The 20,806-nt window shown below is 26.3% G+C and overlaps 1 protein-coding gene across 1 annotated transcript in view; it reads left to right on the top strand.

The window, feature by feature from the left end:
• The first annotated feature begins 8,251 nt into the window (after positions 1-8,251).
• The window catches only part of LOC108569498 (mucin-3A), a 29,639-nt gene continuing 17,084 nt past the window's right edge, over positions 8,252-20,806 (top strand). The window contains exon 1 of the mRNA XM_017931067.1: positions 8,252-8,342. Coding sequence (XP_017786556.1) covers positions 8,252-8,342 — 91 coding nt within the window. The remainder of the gene's footprint in view (positions 8,343-20,806) is intronic.

The following is a 20,806-nucleotide window of genomic DNA, read 5'->3' as shown; positions in this document are numbered from 1 at the left end:
AGTTTTCTCTTGCAAAATTCCCATACGCACTTCTCACACATTAACAAGTTCACAAAGTCATAAACATTGTCTAGAAGTCTCCTATTTTCTACAGGATTTACATTCAATATGTATTATTTCTATAATTACATAATAGGCTCAGCCTGGTTATCACCCAATCCCATTGCATTAGATTACCATAAGGAAAATACTGGTAAGTTTCATTGTTATTTATCTTTTTCTGTTATATTAACATACAACTTTTATAATTTATATATTTTTTGTAAATTCTTTTCAAGCTTAATCTTCTTAACTTGCCCTTCGAAATATCACCTATTGAAACTTCAAAATCATACAAAAAAACTACACATTCTTGTAACTAACCGTCAATTTTTATAACTTTCATATTTTCTACCTGAATTTGTTATAACATTCTCTCCAATCTCCTATAATTTTTACCATACAATTTCTGTCAATGTTATTCATCATTTTTTTTTCTTTCTACTTTCTATATTGGACTTCCTTTCATTTTACCACTGTTCGCATTGACTCTTACTGTATTTATCTCCAACTTTTGTAAACGTTCATTAACTCTGACATTTCTCATTTTACTTAATTCTTTCAGTATTTGAAAAGAAATTATTCATTACCATTATGACGAAATAAATAATATTAATTCGAACTTATAATATAATATTTATATAAATTCACTGGAATTATTAATATTTGTCTTATTAACATATTTATCTAATATAATGACAAACAAAATCTATATAATATAATAAATAATTTAAATCAGTTTATAAACCATTAAATTAATCTTAAAAGACATTAATTATTGTATACAAATAAGTAATAAATCACAGAAATATCGAGCGAAGAAAGTGGACATTATTTTCATTCATTAAACTGAACCAATTTCTACTTGATTTATTGAGCATAGAGAAAGTTCTTCGGTCGTTATTTGCACCATATAATATTGTCTAAAATTATACGGTGTTTTAATAAAAGGTGTGAAAAAGGACATCAGGTAAACCTCAAGTGTAATAAAATCGATTTTTTCACACCTGTCCAAAAGGTTGGCAATTAGGATTTTGGAGAAATCTTCAAAGGTAAAAACATACAAAGCGATTGTAACTCTACCCTCTTGTTAGGTTCTAGTAAAAATAGGATATTTCGAGAAATTCAATGAATTTCGAAAGTAAATACATTACATTGTAATAGTTTAAAATTGCCTGATAAAATAATAAATAAAATAAAGAAATTGAATTACTTTAAGTATTACATAATTATTGAATAGGATTATTGAAAATGAATATATATTAAGGCTTCGGTTAGTGCGGATTCAATTTAGTACGGTTTACAAATTTTAAATCACTAATTTTAAATGAGGAAAATCAATTTTAAAAAGTTGGTACGTAAATTATTTTTTAAACTTAAATGTCTGGGTTTATATTGTTTATTTTTATTCAGTTTTAAAGTTCTCAATAAGTCCGGTTTCAAACAGTGATAATGTGTGATAACCGGATATTCAAATGCATAGCCGCTCTATGCTCTATGCAAAAGTAATAAAATTAGTGCTTAAGTTTAAATATCCTACTTTTTTATATAATAATTAATGTACAATGGAACCTCGCTTAAGGATCATTTCGCTTAACGAGTAAAATGAATTGTAAGAAAAATTACTAGCTTAACGAGCGACGTCTCGCATAACGAGAATTTTAAAATATGTGTACACGTATTATGTGTATTTTTTAATATGGCTCATTATACGAGTATTTTACAATACGAGTCAAAATCCGTAAATTTTGGAACGGATTAAACTCGTTAAGCGAGGTTCCACTGTATTTATTTTTAATAAATATTGTACAATTCTTTTTGCTTATTATCAGAAGAATCTATTTTTTAATATAAATTATTTTGAAACATATTTTACAAATGATCCACAATTTAATAAAAATCAACAAATAGTAGTTTAATAAATAAAAATGACTGAAATTTATGAAAACATAAATATTATATATTTAATATAAAACATTTAATAACAAAATTTGTCTTATCAAATAATAAGTTTTCAAATGTTATGAAACCTACAGAAATTATTTAAAATTTATAAGTATATATTTTAATATATCCAAGTGTTCTAATGAAACGTTAAAATATGCTGTAAATAATATGAATGCATTAATGTTTTAATGTTTTTGATATTATTTTTTGTAAAACATGCAAATGTTCTCATTTTTGTGTGTCTTTTTGCAGAAGCTTTATAAATAGACATCTCGAGGCAATCATTTTCGTCGCAGGAAATGAAGGAAAATAAGAGGGGAACTCGAGGCTGTTTTTCCTTATTTTTCTTGCTGACTCCCCGAAACGAGTTTCTCCTCCTCAGAATATTAATCAACTGTCAACAACTTACTCCAACGACGGAGAAAATATGTTTAAGATACAACAGCGAGCAAAAACAAGAAGAAACGTTATTTTCTTCTTCAGAAAAACATAATAAAATATAAAAATAATAACATTTCAATATTCGCTTCGATAAAACAAAACATATGATTAAAATTAACTAAAAACATCTTACTTAGTTCAAACTACTTGATTATAATAATATTTATTTTAATACAGACAGTAAAATAAATACACATTATTTTAATATACACAAATAATTAGTTTTTTTTCCATTTATGCTTTGTTTCTCTAAAATCTGGTTTAAAAATTCAAAACAAACTAAATTTTAACTCAGAAAAATAGAAATAAATTCTAAAAAAATATATTTTTTTATACTTAAATTATCGGATTTTCCATTTATACTGTCAAATATCATTTTCTGCGGTTTATGTTTGTATATATTTTGATCTTTTGATTAGTTCGGTTTGGAATAATCCAAGGTAATGGCGGAATTAACCGGACTATACGAGGTATTGCTTTAATTATATTCGATTGTGCGATAGCGACCGTATAAAAAAATAGCACAAAAAAAGTTAGAAATTTTCATAAATTCTTACATATAACAAATAACTTTCTATAATACATTACAGAAACTTTTTTTATACGGTGTATAGGGACCGCATAAAAAATATCGCAATTAGAAAATACGTCAAAGATTTACGAAGTAAATGAGAAAGTGCATCCAAACAAAATAAATAATTAAATTACACATGGAAACATTTTAGAAATATTTAATTTCTCATTGTACATATGGAGAAATTTTCAAAACGCATCTTCTTGTTATGAATTGGTTCAAAATCAGAATCAGAACAGAATTTTTTGAGCAGGCTGTACATATGCACACTGATTTATAACATTACAATGGTGCCAACGCCTTTGAAATTGGTTGGATTTCATATACCGCATAAAAAACGCACAAAAATAAAATCGCATACATAAGGACCGCACAAAAACAGGTTCTACTGTGGTTTACATCCTACAACAAACAAAACATATTATATGCTACAATTAATTGTATGTAACTTGATTAAAATATTTTACAATTAATATAATAATTAATTGAATGATATATGATTCTATAAATAATAATGTTTCTATTACGTTTTCTTTTTTAAATGCATTTTCTGTTTAGATCCTTTTATAGATTGAAACGTATCCAAAAGATAACGGTTTAAATGTGGTTCATATGTGTATATGTAAATGGTAGTCAAATTATGCGGTTAAAAATAAAACAGAGGAATTGGGCACATGAACTGTTGCATTTCTTTCTTTTCGATAAAGCTATAGCTTCTAACGTATTCTTCAAGAAACACAACGGTATTCATCTTAAATACAAACGTATATCTTTTGCATATTCTTTAACTTTCGATATAATGTATAATTAGTTTTTTAATTAAATTTATACATTATTAATATACATTAATCAATGAAATAATTTAAATTAATTATTGAGAGAAATGCGTATATTCTATATGCAATATTTTTACATATTAAACAAATTTTGGAATTCGTGGCATAATTGTTGATTTCTATTTTGGACTTCCTTTCGATTCAATTCAATTCAATTTCGAGTCTGATAAATTAAATTCAATTGAATTCAAAAGAATTTATTTTAAAATTAAATTCAAGGTGATACTAACAAATTTGTATATAAATCTATCAAAAGAAATATACTTAAAATGAGATAATCTATTATCATTTTTGTTTTTGTATTCTTATACATTTGTATAATTTTAAACAGAAAATTAAATTACATAAAATATATTGAAATTATATAAATTGCAAGAAATTAATTGGAAATATAATTAATTATAATAAATCTAACAATTTAATTTTCAAGTAAAAAAATCACTAATTAGTATTAAATTGCTTTAAATTTTTGTCGGATTTACGGTTCTTTGAGGTAGGTCTATTATAACATTTTTTTAATGTATTCTCTATCGTTTAGTATAAGAGCCACATGAGTTTCATTAACGGTATTTTCATTGGTTAAGGTAAGTATTTCTATTATTAAGGTAAGCATTCAGAACAAATATTAGATCCGTTTTCGTAACAAATTTAATAATCCTTGGCTTTATATACCCTTATTTATTAAATATTATTTTATACTGATACAAATAATGTGAATTTAAGAAATAGTGTATAAATCTAAAATATGAATGTTTAGTAAAGCTTTTTGAAATGTATTAAACGATTGAATTTTCAATAAATTCAAATCTTACATTATAATCATGTTAATTGCAATAATCATAAAAAAATAAACATGAAATAAATATATATTTATAAATTTTACTTTTCATGTAAAAAATAAACTTTCTAAACGTCTACTTTTATTATGTTTAATCTATATTAGACTTGGATTATTTTTCTTTGTACATAATATTTTACACTATACACTAGAGTATAAATATAAAGTACAGGAATTTTATAAAAAGTTACCAATGTTTCATAATCGATTTTTTTTGTACACATTTCTTAGTCAAAAAATATTTTCTAGAGTTGAAGTGATCTAGCACTAAAGAAGTTATTCAATACAGTTATTTTTCTTTAGTATATTTTAATTATAATAAATGTGATTATAAATTATACATATACTTCTATAAATTTAGCAATGCTCACACATTCATTACATGACAAGGTATAATGAATTACAATCTGGTAATCCTCCAACAATAGCCTTTTTTACCATATAGTTTTCTTAATGGTACGTTAAGAAGTTAACATTGTTGTTAGAGCGTTTTTATGCACGTTATATTTAGTAACAGGAAGACCTTGCTGTAAGCCTTTTATACAAATACTTTTTCTAATGGCACGTCAAAAAGTATTAATTATTGTTAAAAAGTGATTTTATGTATGATTTTACAGTCTTATTTTCATTAAAAATGATGTTAATTTAATTATATTTTGTATAATTTAGTATTCATAGTATTAGCATTTCATAATAATTATTATTTTATTTACAAGGGGTCTTACAAAAGTTCGCTAAGTTGGCTGGAAAAATATACAAAATAGTTTATATTTTATTATTTTTAATTTTCATCCTTTTGTATTTTTTCTACATAATTGGTAAATTTCCATTTTTTCAATGCATTTCCTTAGTCAGTCAGTCAAAACATTTTTCAAAATCGGCTTTTTAGAGCTTTTCAAATTATAATTAATGATCTCTTCATTGAAACTGAAGTCAATTTACTTCATTTTTTTAAATTTTCGGAAACAGCCAAAACTCACAAGGCGCTAGGTCCCAACAAATTATTGAAAACTTGTGGTAATCAAGTTTCTATGTACTACTTATCAGTTACACTTTGACCAGTTTCGACTATGATAGCAGCTACCACATTTACCCTGGTAAAGTAAATCGACATCATCACTTTTGTTGCTGATTTTTGTTGTCTTGCTTTAACTGAGGGGATTTGCACCTTCTGCGCTCCATACCATGGACTGCTGCTTGGTTTCCAGGTCAATCAAGATTCATCACCTGTTACGATTTTACTAAAAATGCTCGAATCTCCATTTTCAAAATTTTTCAAGAAATATTCGGCAAAACGAATACGTGCCTTTATTTAGTCGTCATTTAAAAATCGTGGGACCCATCGTGCGGATTTCTTCGTGCAGCCAAAATGATGAAATTTGAGTGTTGGATCTTCGTCAATGTTTGTCTTCACCAGGGCTACATTTGTATCATCAGTCGAATATCGAAATTCGTCCTCCACAGAAAAATGTCCGGTCTGAAATCTTTGAAACCACTTCGCAATAGTCACAAGGGATGATGCATTCACTCCATATGCATTTTGGCATTCCTGGAAAATTTGCAAAGGCTTGAGTTGACGTCGAAATCCGTAGATAATGGCAAAACAAATTTTTGCTGTGTGGGTGGTAAAAATTTTACCAACCTTACATTACTAATCTTGCATTTTCTCCTCTCCATTCTTACTGATCTTCTTGAAAATTGGCATGAAATATCGTTAAATTTAAAAAAATTGAGAGATATTTTTTGGTATTTTAGAACCTCACATAATACGGATAGCTAAGTGAGCATTTATTCATTTGTAAATATATATATCTACAAACTGAATTGTATTTACATAGTAGGAAATAATATATTTACTTTATATTATAAAAGTAAATGATGTATTCATTATGTTTATAAGTAAGTTTCAAAAATAACTTTGAAATAAAATAAAACCAAAATACTCATTCATAAATATGGATAAAAATAATATATTGCAAAATATAAAATACTCTGGTTTTCTGAGAAAATTAATATGTTTATATGTTTATATTTTTATTAAAACGAAACAAACTAAATGCAAAATATTGCAATAATTAGAACATATAATGTATATTTGTTAAAAATAAGTTAGAAAAATATATAGAAATATCATTAATTATTAAAAAATATATTGCTTGTGGTAATGTTTCAATATGAATGTTGTATTTACTGATACAATTATATAAATATTGCAATAAATTTTGTTATAATTCAATGTTTTTTTTTCATTGTAAATTTTATTTACTATTTATCACTCAACAAACTTTACGTATATTTGTTGCAGAAAAAATGTAACATCAACATATTTTATAATAATTTATATATATTTTTAATTAATCATGAACTTTTTTATTTAAACAAATATATTTTGATACAAAAAATTATATTTTACAATTGAATACAAATTATATCATTTTTTTAAATAACAATGGATGGAAAAGCGATTCTCTAAATAATGATTACCTCTACTACTTTTGTTGTTATTCAATTTAGAGTAATTAGTATTAAATTAGTATATAAGTGTGCCATTATATAAATTACAATATTTTAAATTGGTATGAATGCAATTTGGTATACAATAGCAGTGATCGCATGCATAGGTGGAAGTTAATTTGAGAAAGCAATTAATGTTCTGAATGCAAGAGTAAAGTAGTCCGAGATGCGATGTGGTATAATTCGCATGCGAAAACAATGCGAGGGGAAAAGTGAAAACAGTTTAAGGATATAAAATATTTTGAATGTGAGTGTGCTCAATTCCGAGCGGGAACACTTGGAAATCAAAATGTACCAAAGAAGTTTCTCCTTCGATATTTTTCATCACGCAAAAGTAAGAAGAGCAAGAGCAAAGTGCACGAAGAATTTCTCTCCTAAATTGTGCATTCATAAAGTTCGCGATGCAAGGTATGAGGAGATGAGAAACCGACGATGAAAGATGATGCGATTGCTTTGAAGAAAATTATCCCGGTGCTCGTGCCTCCGTTCGTCCGTCCGTCCGTACATCCGAGTGAGCGAAAGCAGAAAAAACAGAATATATAATAATAATCTTTTCTAAACAGGTAGTGGAGGTAAGCAAGTACATGACCCTAAATTTACACTCGTAATTTTCATACCTGAAATCCATGTAACAGGTGTACACCAGAGGGGGGCCAAGGGGGAGACCAGGAAGACCGCTATTGCGTCCCAGTGACCCACTTGGCCTGCTCTGGTGGCCGATAGACCAACAGCAACATGTCTTCAGTCATACACCGGCTGGCTCTTCAACGAGAGTCCACAATCACTTATAAATACCACACGCGCGAATAGCCTTCCAATTCGTAACCAGAGGAAAACACAGCTATACTTTTTTTGTTGTTGTTCGGACGCGTAAAGCAAACACGGAAACACCGTCTTTCCGTTTGCAGAATTCTAGTGAAAATCTAGTGAGCCATGTTTAACACCATTTAGCATAAGTGATTTTCGAGTGCGCATTTCTTAGAATTCTTAATTATTTCTTGTTATTGGTTCTTAATTGAAGAACGAACGTAAAAAAGCACGGAGAAACAAGTCTAATTTACGATGGCTAAATTCAAAGTGCTCCTGTTATGTTTATATTTGTTGTTCAAAATCTGTACGTCAATTGAGATCGATGAGAACAGCAACAGCAGAGGTAAATATTATAATCCTATCATTAATAATCTTCAAAACTTATCAAAAAATACAATAAGTTAACAACTAAAACGTAATTACAAAATATTTCAATACAATCCACATGGAATATTGATTGATCATTTTAGATCGATGAAAGTGTCAAAAAAAAATACTGTCATTTCTTTGAAAATCGCTACAAAATAGTAACATAATTAATTTATATTAGTAATTAATTAGTAAAAATAAAGGTTATATATATATTATTTTAGTAATTAATACAACAATTAAGATATATAAAAAATATTAATAAGAGAAAACTTTATTTTCATTAAATAACATTTAATATCATTGGATACATTTATTTATGTTAAAATAAGTATTAAGGGTGTATTTAATTGATAAATGTTAATCGATAAATTTATCAATATCAAAAAATAAATCGCTCAATGCCAGAGATTTTTTTATTTGAAGGAATAAGTAATTATAATATAAGTTATGTGCTTATTTAATGAAAAATTCATGTCAATATGTATAAGTACAAAAATAATTAACTGTTATTAAATTTTAGTATTTTTTTATATTTTCAATAAATTTGTTGTATTTCTATAATATATAGAATAACAGTATATAAATCTTCTATCATAATTATTAAAAACAATATTTACCTCAATATTAAGAGTGGAACATGGAATATTTAATAATACTATTTTTGACATCAATTGACATTTTTTTGGAAAAAAATCTACAAAATATAGAATTATCGTATTCCTATAAACTAATTGTAATTCACCTTACAATTAACAACTACAAAATAGTATCAAAATATTTAATAATTACAATACTTTCAAATTTTAAATATTTGACAAAATATATTATAAAATGACTACAAATATATTGCAATTAATCATAATACAGTGGAATATAATAAACAAAAAAATCTACTTTAAATAAAATTACATTAATTTTAATTAGCGTTGAATATCTAGTTTTTACCAAAGAAGTCTCTATTATACTTATTAGGGTTATTCCAAATATTCAAGGTCAATATCAATGTCAAAAGTGTCACATGTATTTTGAATATTTAAATCTTTTCTAATATTTAAATATACTAATTTATTTCTATTCAAAATTTATAAAGAAAAAGTAAGTCAAATATGATAATTTGAGTGTTTCTTTTTTTTAAATATATATTTATATACTAAATAATTGCTTAATTAATTTTGAAAAAATAATTAATGGATGTATGTCAATTAATTATTATTTATTGTATTATTTAGATTTCAATTTAATTAAAATAATTTAGTTTTAAATAAAAAAGTTTACGTTCCTTTACGAAAAAAATTGATGAAGTATGTATTCATCCAATGTATTTCTATATAATTCCACTGCTCATCTTTACACAATGAATATATTTGTATATGGATTTAACAATAACAGGATGTACGACTTGCTCGTAAATTTGTTTACCCTTCTGGAACTGCTCCTAGTTTGTTGAAAGCCCTTCAAAGGTAAACATCGCCAACGGAAATAAATCACAATGGATAGGAACAGGTTATATGTACCCGAAGTCAGTATTGGAGAGCATCATAAAATATGCATGTATTTACACTAGTTAGAACTAAAACCGATTTTCTTAATATGATAATAGCTTTACACAGAAAACACAGTTGAAAGAGCAAATACATGTAAAATTGTTGCCGTAAATCTCATAGAATGAAATAATTTAAAAGGAGAATTATTCATCATGTGCTTTATCGTATATCTAAGCAGAATAATTTAAATTCATATTTAATACATATTTTTATGTTAGATTTCAAATAAAGGTCTTAATGTTTTTTTTTTATTTTTATTAATAGAATTTAAGTTGATCAATAAATTAATAAAAAATGGTACTGTTTAGAAATTTTATATTTTACTTCGATGCAAAGTCAAATTATATCTATAATTCGTTTTCATTTTTTTCAAGTTTAAAACTTTATTGTAATATAAAATTATATCTATTTCATAAATTATATGTTATTAAAAAATAAATTTTCTACATATATCGTTTTTAAAAAAGTAATTGGTGTATTAATCAAATACATTCTGTTGAGAAAAACTAAAATCACTAACATTACATTCAACTTTATATCTAGTATTAGATTCTCAATCTTCTGTATATTATACTTATAATATACTTCATAAGTTACAATTGCACTTTTCTTCTAAAACTTAAAATATTCGCGTTTCGCATTGAAGAAGAATGTCGCAAATACGATTCACCTTAATTTCCCTTGAGACGTGAAAATTGTTCTCGAGCTACAACTGTATTTTTACACGCATACATAATGATATTCCATTTACGAGAGCTCCTTACAATTGGTCCCCACTTCCGAAGTTTGATTTGGCACTGGTGACTAGTTGCATTTTATTTGTTTCTTTTTCTTTCTTTATTATTTCTGTCTGTCTGTTCTTTTTATTTCCGTTTCCGTAAGTCGGTCTGCTGTTAGCGAAAACGAAAGAGGAAGTAGGTGAAACGCGTAAGAATGGAAATGCTGTTTAGAGCGTAAACAATTTTTCATTTATATTCGTAAAAGAACTAAATTACATTTTCAGCTGACTCCATGTAAATAATAGCAAGCTGCATGATTGATGATCACGACGAAAAGAAAATAATATTCGTAATAATATCAAATGCGAATTTGAATACCAGAAAAAAATTGCACAAAAAAGTAAATGGAAAAAAATATGCACGTATCGTTTTCAAACCATTTATCATTTGGATTAAACCGTTTTCGGCTTTATGTTTGTAGTCGATGCGTGTGTAAATAATTTTAGTTTCGGTAGAATTAAGTAGGTTAATGTCAATAAAGCGTGCGCATGAGAGAGACGGAAGAGAGCTGGAGTTTGGATTGGAATTAAACGAATTCCGAGCGAATGTGTGGCATTACAGTTACACACTTGCTTATTATTTGGTATCTAACTGATTGTGTAAATAAATTACCGCAGGAAAAGTAAAGTTTGAAACTGTTCTTGTAACACGAGTTTTCGTACGTCCGTTTATTTCAACCTCAGCTCCAGACGATTCTTCCTACATAATGTTCTTGTTGTTATTATTATTATTTTCTTCAAAATTAATCCTGAACTGCAAAGTAAAGAAAATTGTTTTCTTTCTACAGGAAAAATAGAATAGCGATATGTGACAGTATCGGATAAATAGTTTCGCAATGCCATTAAAACGGTTTTTAGTAAACTTGATTAACCAGTATGCTCTTTTAATTGGATCTTGTCTTGGATGTCATGTCGTAGTATTTGCGCCAAGAAAATTGCTTAGAATATAATAATACCTCATAGGCTTTTAGAAAGGATCGATTAGCTCCCAACGATTTCATCCGAAAACTCATTATTGACTATGGAATTATTATTATGCCTTCAACTCTCATGACTTCATCAATTATTTACATAATCCATTCATCTCAAAAGCAACTAATCGCATGAAATTTCATTATACTTCAAGTGTTTTTAATCTTATATAATTGATATTTGCATAAAGATTAACAAGATAGAATCATCAATATTTATTATATGTTCGATAATAAGTTATTTACTGTTAAATTAGTATTTATTTGGCATTTTGATCAATATTGTAACTTTTTTATTAACAAATATTTAATGTATTTTCGATCATAAGTACATGATTATTTACGGTTCTTTTACTGCATAAAAGTATAATTATCTGTATGAACCTACAATGATAAAATAACTATTTATTTTGTATTTTGGTCAATATTTTTGCATTTTTTTTAGAAATATGTTAATATAATAATTTGTCCTATAATATTTACAACATAAAGAATAAACAAAATTACAATTATTTAATGTATGTTCGATAATAAGTACAAGCTTATTTATGGTTCGTTGTCCGCTCTAATTTACAGTGACAATATTAATACTTATTTGCTATTTCGGTAAATGTTTAAACTTTTTTAGAAATATATTCATGTATATTGATTTTTAATTAGTAATTATCATATAGTATTTGAAATATATCGAATCAACAAGTATAAATATTTAATATATATTCTGTAAATAATGTACAGTATTAAATCATTTTCGGTTTTTTTTTACCACACAAATGTACATTTCTTTGTAGGAATGAACAAAACTATCAGTTGGATAAGTCAATGTCTCAGAACATTCATATTGTGAATTTCTAATCAGTTAAAGCAGTAAAATTATTATGTATAAATAAGAATAAAATTAAAAGCTTTATGCCTAAACTACCTATGCGAAAAAGCTTATTGATATGATAAAATAAAGATGTTCACAGAAATACATACTGATATAAGCAAGACGCCTGATTATAAAATATGAATATCAAGTAAGTTTGTATGAATAAACACAATGTTAGTGCGAACAAAGTAAATACTTGCATTTATAAGCCTACATTCACTTAGCGTACAAATTTTAAAACATTACTTGACACTGTCTCGTGGTAATTTATCGATTTATTGCAACAAATATATAATTTATATCGAGCAATTCGATTTTAATAAATATTATACATGTTCATATCAATAAAAATAAACAAGTCTCGAACGAATAAATGTGAAAACTGGTGACATTTAACCGGTAACACACATGTTATGTTCTAGTTATTACAATTATTTACGTCGTCGCATGCGTGTATTTATAACCTGACTCCCCTTCCATTTTTTTTGCTCTCCCTTGAAATTGGAAAGAAACAAGTAATTACTTGCAATGACAAACTGTCTGGAAAACAAGGTTTCGCATTAAACCCAATGGCACGCGTCATTATCAATGCATGCACCGTCATTAATAATTATTACCGATAAAACCATTATTATTAATGGGTAACAACGTTTTGCAACAAAATTATATAACGAACGAGATGAACGCTTTAGCATACATTTAACATTCACTTGTTAGTTTTAACACTCATTCGTTTAATGCATGTAATATTTACAGTTTTCATGTTACTTCTAGATTTGAGAATGCCGACACAACTTATATATAAAACAGGATTATTTTTATTTAATAATATCACTATTATATAATTTTTCTTTTGCCCCTTGTTCCAAAAAAAACTATAGACCTAAGTATTTCTGTTTATATTTTTCGTCAAAGTAGGTTTCTATGTACATACTTAGTTTTAAATCATACAATGACAATTTAGCTTTTATTATAACTAACTGAATAAAGAATGAGATTGAAATATAGTTTGTTCTTAATATGACTGGATTCAAATCTCAAAAGTAAATTTGTCTGGAGATCTATGAGTCATTAAACTAGTCATCTTGATTAACATATTACTATAACTATTATTTAAAGGAGAAAGCTTTGTACTCATTTCATTTAATAATATTCTGAGAATTTAAAAGAAATATATAATATTTTTTTAAAACATCTGCATAATGAATAATGGTTAATTAAAGTCATTTATTAGTAATTAATTATAAAGAGCAACACAATTTTTAATTATATGTCATTTTGGTCAATATTTTAACTTTTTTTACATAAATTCAAGTATATTGATTTGTTAATAGTGATGTTCAATATATAAATAAAGCTAATTTAATCATTATTAAAAAAATAATATTACATATTATATTATACATATAAAAATAATCCAAATACCGCTGGAATATATTTAAAATAATGTAATGACATTTATTGTTTCATAAAAAATGAAAGAATAAAGGGAGACAAAATAATAAGTTTAGTATTATTAAATTGTAACTTTCAATTGAAGCAATTCTTTAGAATATAATATCCCCTATTATTTCCAGTTATTTAGTATAATATAAAGATATGTATTGAAATTTCAGTAAAAGTAGTTTCAAATTATACTTTTGCTTATATTTTTATACATTATTGAAATACTCACATAACAACGTTTTAACATTAAATAAAATATGCAACCATATTATATTCATTCTTTAAGAATTTAGTGTTTCAACACAACATAACAAAACAAATTACACAATATATATTTTTTTATTATTATTTTGGACTTTAATAACTATAATATTAGTTTAATTTCTTCAGAAGCTTTACATTTTAAACTACATTATTTCATTCAAGAATTATCCTTGATGTGAATATTGATATTATTTAACTTACTTAAATTGAATATTTTCTATCTGAAAATAGATGGAAGCTGTCATTTAAAATTAATCATTTTTCAGCTCTACTTAATTAATTTTCAGTCAATGTTTCTCTATTGCTGCGCTACGCCATGTAACAGTATTTGTTACAGTGCGCAGCGCATCTTAATTAAAGAAAAAAAACAAAGAAACATAATTAAAAGCAGATCAAATAATTTTACCCTCAACGAGCCGCATACATATTCCATTAACTAATTAGAACTGTTTTGTGTCAGTGGATTTTTTCGAAAAGGGTGACCATCCACGATTCTAGTAATGCAAACCGGGTCAATATTCATAATTAGGGCGGTGCGGCCTCTGTGCACATTAGATCTTGTTCATTATTCTCGGGCTCTCCGAGATTATGTTTTAATTATGCAACGATGAGTTTCAGCAGCACGGAATGATTGTACACTCTTTGTTTTTGTTTGTTCTTATGTTGCTGTTTTTTTTCTTGTTGTTGATTATTCTTGTTATGCGAAAATATCGTGCGCACAATAATGAAGTCATAGTGAGATTGCAACTTTTTTTTGTGCGGCTGCTCTAGGTAATTGGAATTCGTTGTTGTAGTTGTTAGCATCGACCACGTCCATTAAATACGTATTAATCCGATTATAAAGTTATCCGTGCCGGAAAATCTGCAATACGCTGGAGTTTATCCCTTCGGACATTAACAAATAGTTTATAATTAAATTCAATGCCAAACACAGTCTGTTTGCACGTACTGCAAACTCTACTATACAGTCATCGGTTGTCTTGTGCACCTAATTGACTTTCCAAAACTACAACACTTCTACTACCTGCTGGATGCAAATTCAATTTAAAAAGTTTTTTTTAACTCTACATAATAAAAACTCGAATCATTTTCTTTACAATTTATTTTGATTGTTAAGCGAAATTCTCGTTATGCGAGGTTCTACTGTATTTACTTTACTCAAATTATATGGAATCATAAATAACTATCAATACAAATAAATTAAGTATTTATAATTTGGAATATAATCAAGAATATTAATAAACATTTTATTGTACATATGTTTCTACCTATATAAATAAATAGATTCCCAAAAATTTAGATTTACTGAAGAAAAATCTATAACAATTATTCAAATATCCATATCCATATTATATGGTTTAAAAAAATAATTAGTATGTTTTTATTTCATTCAATTACATTTATATAAATACACATTTAAAAGTAATAAAAAATACAAAATTGCTGAATTTTATTAAATAAAACAACTCCACAGCTTGTTAGAGAGGATTATTAGAATCAATTTAATTTCCTTTTTTTCTTTAAAATAAGCAGAAATAAGAATAATGAAAATATATATTTGAATCTTATTAGTGTAATGTATAAAATGTGTTACATTTTTTTACAAATTTACTTTAATAAGTTAGCATGTAGAACTGCATTGTAAATGTTGTATTATTTACAGTATTAGGACAATTCTCACATTCCTAAAAGCTTGTGATTATAGAATACAATTTACTATTTACGCATTTCTATTATACATTTTCAATTGTTGCTGTTCAACAATTATGTAAGCATAACATTATGTAAGCATAAAATAAATATAATCAAAATCAAAATGTATATAGTATTAATACTATCTCATTATAATTATAATTTTATTTATTTAATTACAGAGGAAAGATCAAAATTGACTTAATTGTATACATTTTTAAAAAATATTCATCTATTTCTATAACAAACAATTTTTTGTAGTATTTTTTTTAGAATACACTCAATTAAAATTTAGTTTCCTTCAAAATTTTTGTATTGCATGTTGAATAATGCTATTATTATTTTTATGAGTAGTAGGTGGACAGTTGTCCCTTTTAGTTTGGACAGTTATTATATAATTTAAAAGTTTAAAATTTATTGTTTACATAAAAAATCAAGATTATAAAAAAATATAATAATATAAGTTAAGAAAGTTATTAAATTATTTTTTATTGTTTATTTTCAATTTTCAGATTCGTATAATTGCGAATAATGGGAATTATGATGCGTGCTTCAACATTGTTTTGATACAAACCGAACGCATCCATCCATATTATAATATAATTTCATAAATCTGCAACTTTCGATGGGAAACATTTCCAATAAATTTAAAAATATATATATATATATATATGAGTGTGTGTGCGGTTGTTCGAGTTTGGTGTTTGCTTGTGTGCATATAAACATGTTTTATGTTTTGACCCAGTTCCGTTGCTATAGGGGCGCGCAATATTTATGAAAGCTTTAAGCGCATTTGAATTTCATACCGAATTTATTTACATTACCTATACTTTTTTTTCAACGCTTTTACCCTCGATAACAATCGCATAAAGAATAATGTTTGTTCAACGATGTAAAATACAATGTTTTTTTTTGTTTTATAGTAAATACCAAATATTTATTCATGTTAATTATAATTATAATCATATTAAAATATATTTACTTTTATGTTTTTTGTAATAATGTCATGAGCTTATTTAAAAAAAAATATTTACTGTTTTGTGGTACTATCAAGAGATAAATATTATAACTTTTAAGACTGATCTTATTTCTCTATACTATTTTAAATAAAAGTCTATTTTAAAAGTTTATATAAACAAAGGGTGCTCAGATTTACAGCGGGCCCGGTTGTACAGGAAGGCCAAATAAAGAATTGTTTAGTGCCCTCAGATAGTGAAACTAACTGGTAAACAGGTCCCACGAATTTCACTCCACGTCCGTCATCATTTTTTGTAACTATTTCAATTCACATGGGAACTGCTTTCAAATAAAAAATTGTCCGTTGCCATCAAATTTGTCTGAGCAAATAATAGTTTTATGATAATTTGTTCGAAAACCGAAACAAATAGATTTAGATCAATTCTGTTTCCATATAGCCTTTAAGAACGGAGTATGTTTCACAACCAATGTACGACTTTGTATAAAACATATTTTCCAATCGCATATGTAAATATCAAAGGCAAAATAAAAATATAACAATGTTGAAGCGTGAGGTGCATGTGTTTTATATGAAAATGTGAAATGGGAAATGAAATTACAACAGTCACAATTCCGTGCTGCATTTTTCCAATTGCAACGTGCAATTTTTCCCAACGCGAATAAATTCAATGGAGCTGGAGTATACAGATGGATTTGCATGCGTATAGAAAATACAATGTTTTATAGACAAAAGATGAAACGTGAAAAAAAGCAGGCATCGAAATACTATTTGTATAAAACATGATGTGCTTTTTTCAGAGAGATACTCATCGTTTTTACAGGAATTCCTCTATTTTCTATACGACTCTACCATATTTTTTTGCTCGTGACATTTTGTTTTATATTCAGTTATATGGAATTTATTATTCTCTAAACAAATTCAACTTGACAGACATTGGATTACTTCAAATATTACTTCGTTTGAATTGCTTTCTCGTATATTTTATTAAAATATATATGAATTTTCAAAAAATGTAATTGTTTAACAAGTTATGAGGTTTTTATTCTAATTGTCTATCACCAATTTATGAATACTTGAAAATACATTAGCACTTTTTATATTTTATATAAATTAAATTTTCCTCTATAACGAATATGAAATTAAGATTTTTTAGAAGGTTTCTTCCATTAGTTTATCAACAATTTATGTTTTGTGTGAGAAAGTATGACGTTAAGACTTGTTATACCTACAAATAGTTTCCGTTCTACTAAATTATCATTTTATTTGTTCCGTTATAGTAAACGATACTTACTGATCCAATCCAAGAAAGAAATAAACTCAATAGTCGACAAGTTATAAATTTACAGAGGATACAGGAATTTACAGAAAAATATAACAATGTAATATGTTAATATGTTTAATTTCTTTTATATTTTTACATATTTTTGGATAAGTATATAAACTTTACAGTTACAAATCTCTATGTTTTTTTTCTATAAATCAATATAATTTTGTACAATTTAAATTACTGATTAGCTATTTTTAGTTAATCAATAAACCATAATAATAGTTGCAAGTAAATTTCATAAATGCTAAATGTAATCATGTATATACTGCAATATCTATATTTTGTTTACAAGTATTTATAAACAAATATTTATTATAACATTTTGTCAACGTTTTTGAATAGTATTATAATTTTACAAATTTAGTTTAAATCTCTGCAATTTTCATAATAACAGTTGAAATTCTTTCAGTTTTTTACAATTTTATGAAACTTACGTTACAAATACAGATTATTTTAACTTCTTGTAAATTTTTTGACATTACTACAAGTTATAAATTCAATACAAATCTTTGAGATTTTTATACATAAATAATAGATATTCCATACATTTTATGTTGTTCTTTAAAAAAATAAAAATAAATGTAACCCAAATACATGATTCAAATTTCCGTTTCCGTTTTCGCGCATTACTTTCGAAGACCGCATATGGCCAACGGAGACGACACAGGGAGACTGCATATTTGTATGCATCACGGCATAGCTTTCTATTTGGCACACTTGTGCCCTCCGAACTGAAGAAGACTTCTGCTCTCGATGATTCGTGAGATTCGCAACAACAAAAAAAAGGTTTGTGCGAAAATGAGAATCCTCGATTAAATCCACACGAATAAAACGAAGAAGGAAAGAAATACATAAAGAAATGAAGAGAGAAAGAAGGAAAAAATGGAACAAACACGAATTTCCAAATTACTCACTTATGAGAATATTAAATATACGAGTGTATGTGGTGAGTGTGTGTATGTGAGTTGAATAGAATTGACCGTTATTGCCCGAGCCACGGGCCAAATGTGTGCCACCAGGTCATATTATGGTTTCGGCTCGAAACTCACTAGGACAACACCATCATCATCTACAGCTATGGCCAAGCCACGAAGGAGAATAAGAGAGAAAAAAGAAAGAGGAAGAAGCCGAAAAGTAATGAGAAAAATGTTAAGGTTTTGAAGGAGAGAACCAATAGGAGGAAGCGGTCGTAGTAGACGTAGTAGAACAAAAAAAAGAACAAGAACCGAACGTCCTTGTGGTTAGAATTCTTCGACTTGTCCGAGTGTTTGTTCACTGGAAACTAGGCCGCTCTGATAAAATACAGAAGTAAATTCTTTCAATTCATAGGCAGAAGATACACAAAACTAAAAAGTTCTACTTTATGTAACATATAGAAAAATGACAATTAATTTATAAAAAAAAACTTTAATTAATTTTGAAACAAAATCTACAATTATTATATACAGACAGCTATAACTTATATAGTGCGGGTAGTCGGTTTCGAAATTTTTGAAACTGGACTGAAAAATGATAAAAAAACAGTGTCAAAAAAGTCTTGCCATATGTTTACTGGAAAAAAACTTAACTTTTACTTAAAATAAATTTGTATTAAGTATGATTAAATAAAATAGATATAAAGTGAAATTCCTTTACAATCTGATAAAATACAGAAGTGAACTATTTCTTGTCACAAAAAAGCTACAGAATATATATAAATTTCAACATTGTAACAGATTTAATCATTATAATATTTATTAAATATTTAAAATTTAAAATTAATTAAAAAATACAATGTATTATTTTATATTTTATTCAATAAAATTTATTTACTTGAAGTAAATATAAAACAATTTTTGAAATTGTTAATAAAGTATACATAATAAAATAAGAGTATTAAAACACTAACATACTTTGTATGTATTTTTTGGAGGCTCGAAATTTCTTATATAATTATATGTCACAGAAACAGAACAGAACTGTTTTATATTTTTAATATTCAAATGAAAAAAAACTTCAATTGCAAATATTTTTATTAATTAGCTAGTAATTAAAGAAAAAAATATTGATTTAAATAAAAATCTACTATTAACATAGTTGAAAGCAGAACATTAATGTTATTTAAGAAATACAAGAATAAATTGTGAATCAAGAATGAAGTATTAAAAATTAGCTTCATCAAAAGTTTAACTGTTATAACACTAACACACTTTAGTCGTTCAATTTTTTGCATGCAACAAAAAAAAATGTAAGCTTAATTCGACCTGTTTGAAATGGTATAATTATAGCTATTTTTATAACTCATAAAATCGGAGGCTTTGCGATGTTTTCAACAGGTTGTAAATTAGAATGTGGGTAAATATTAGTACAACCATATAAAGTATGAGTATAATTAAGTAAAGTGGATATGAAGTGCAGTAACAGTGAAATACAAATGATAAATCGGTGTAAATAACTTTTACATACATAATGGTCTGACGTAAAAATTGACATGCGTTCGGCAAAATCGATTTTATTGTCATAACCCACTTTATATGGATTGCGTTCCAGTTTGCAAAATAAATATGCGTATCGAAATTTATAG

Source organism: Nicrophorus vespilloides, unplaced genomic scaffold (assembly GCF_001412225.1).
Source record: "Nicrophorus vespilloides isolate i.1.1-1 unplaced genomic scaffold, Nicve_v1.0, whole genome shotgun sequence".
Classification (NCBI taxonomy): domain Eukaryota; kingdom Metazoa; phylum Arthropoda; class Insecta; order Coleoptera; family Silphidae; genus Nicrophorus; species Nicrophorus vespilloides.
The sequence above is the reverse complement of the archived record's forward strand: the minus strand, read 5'-3'. Positions and strand labels throughout refer to the sequence as shown.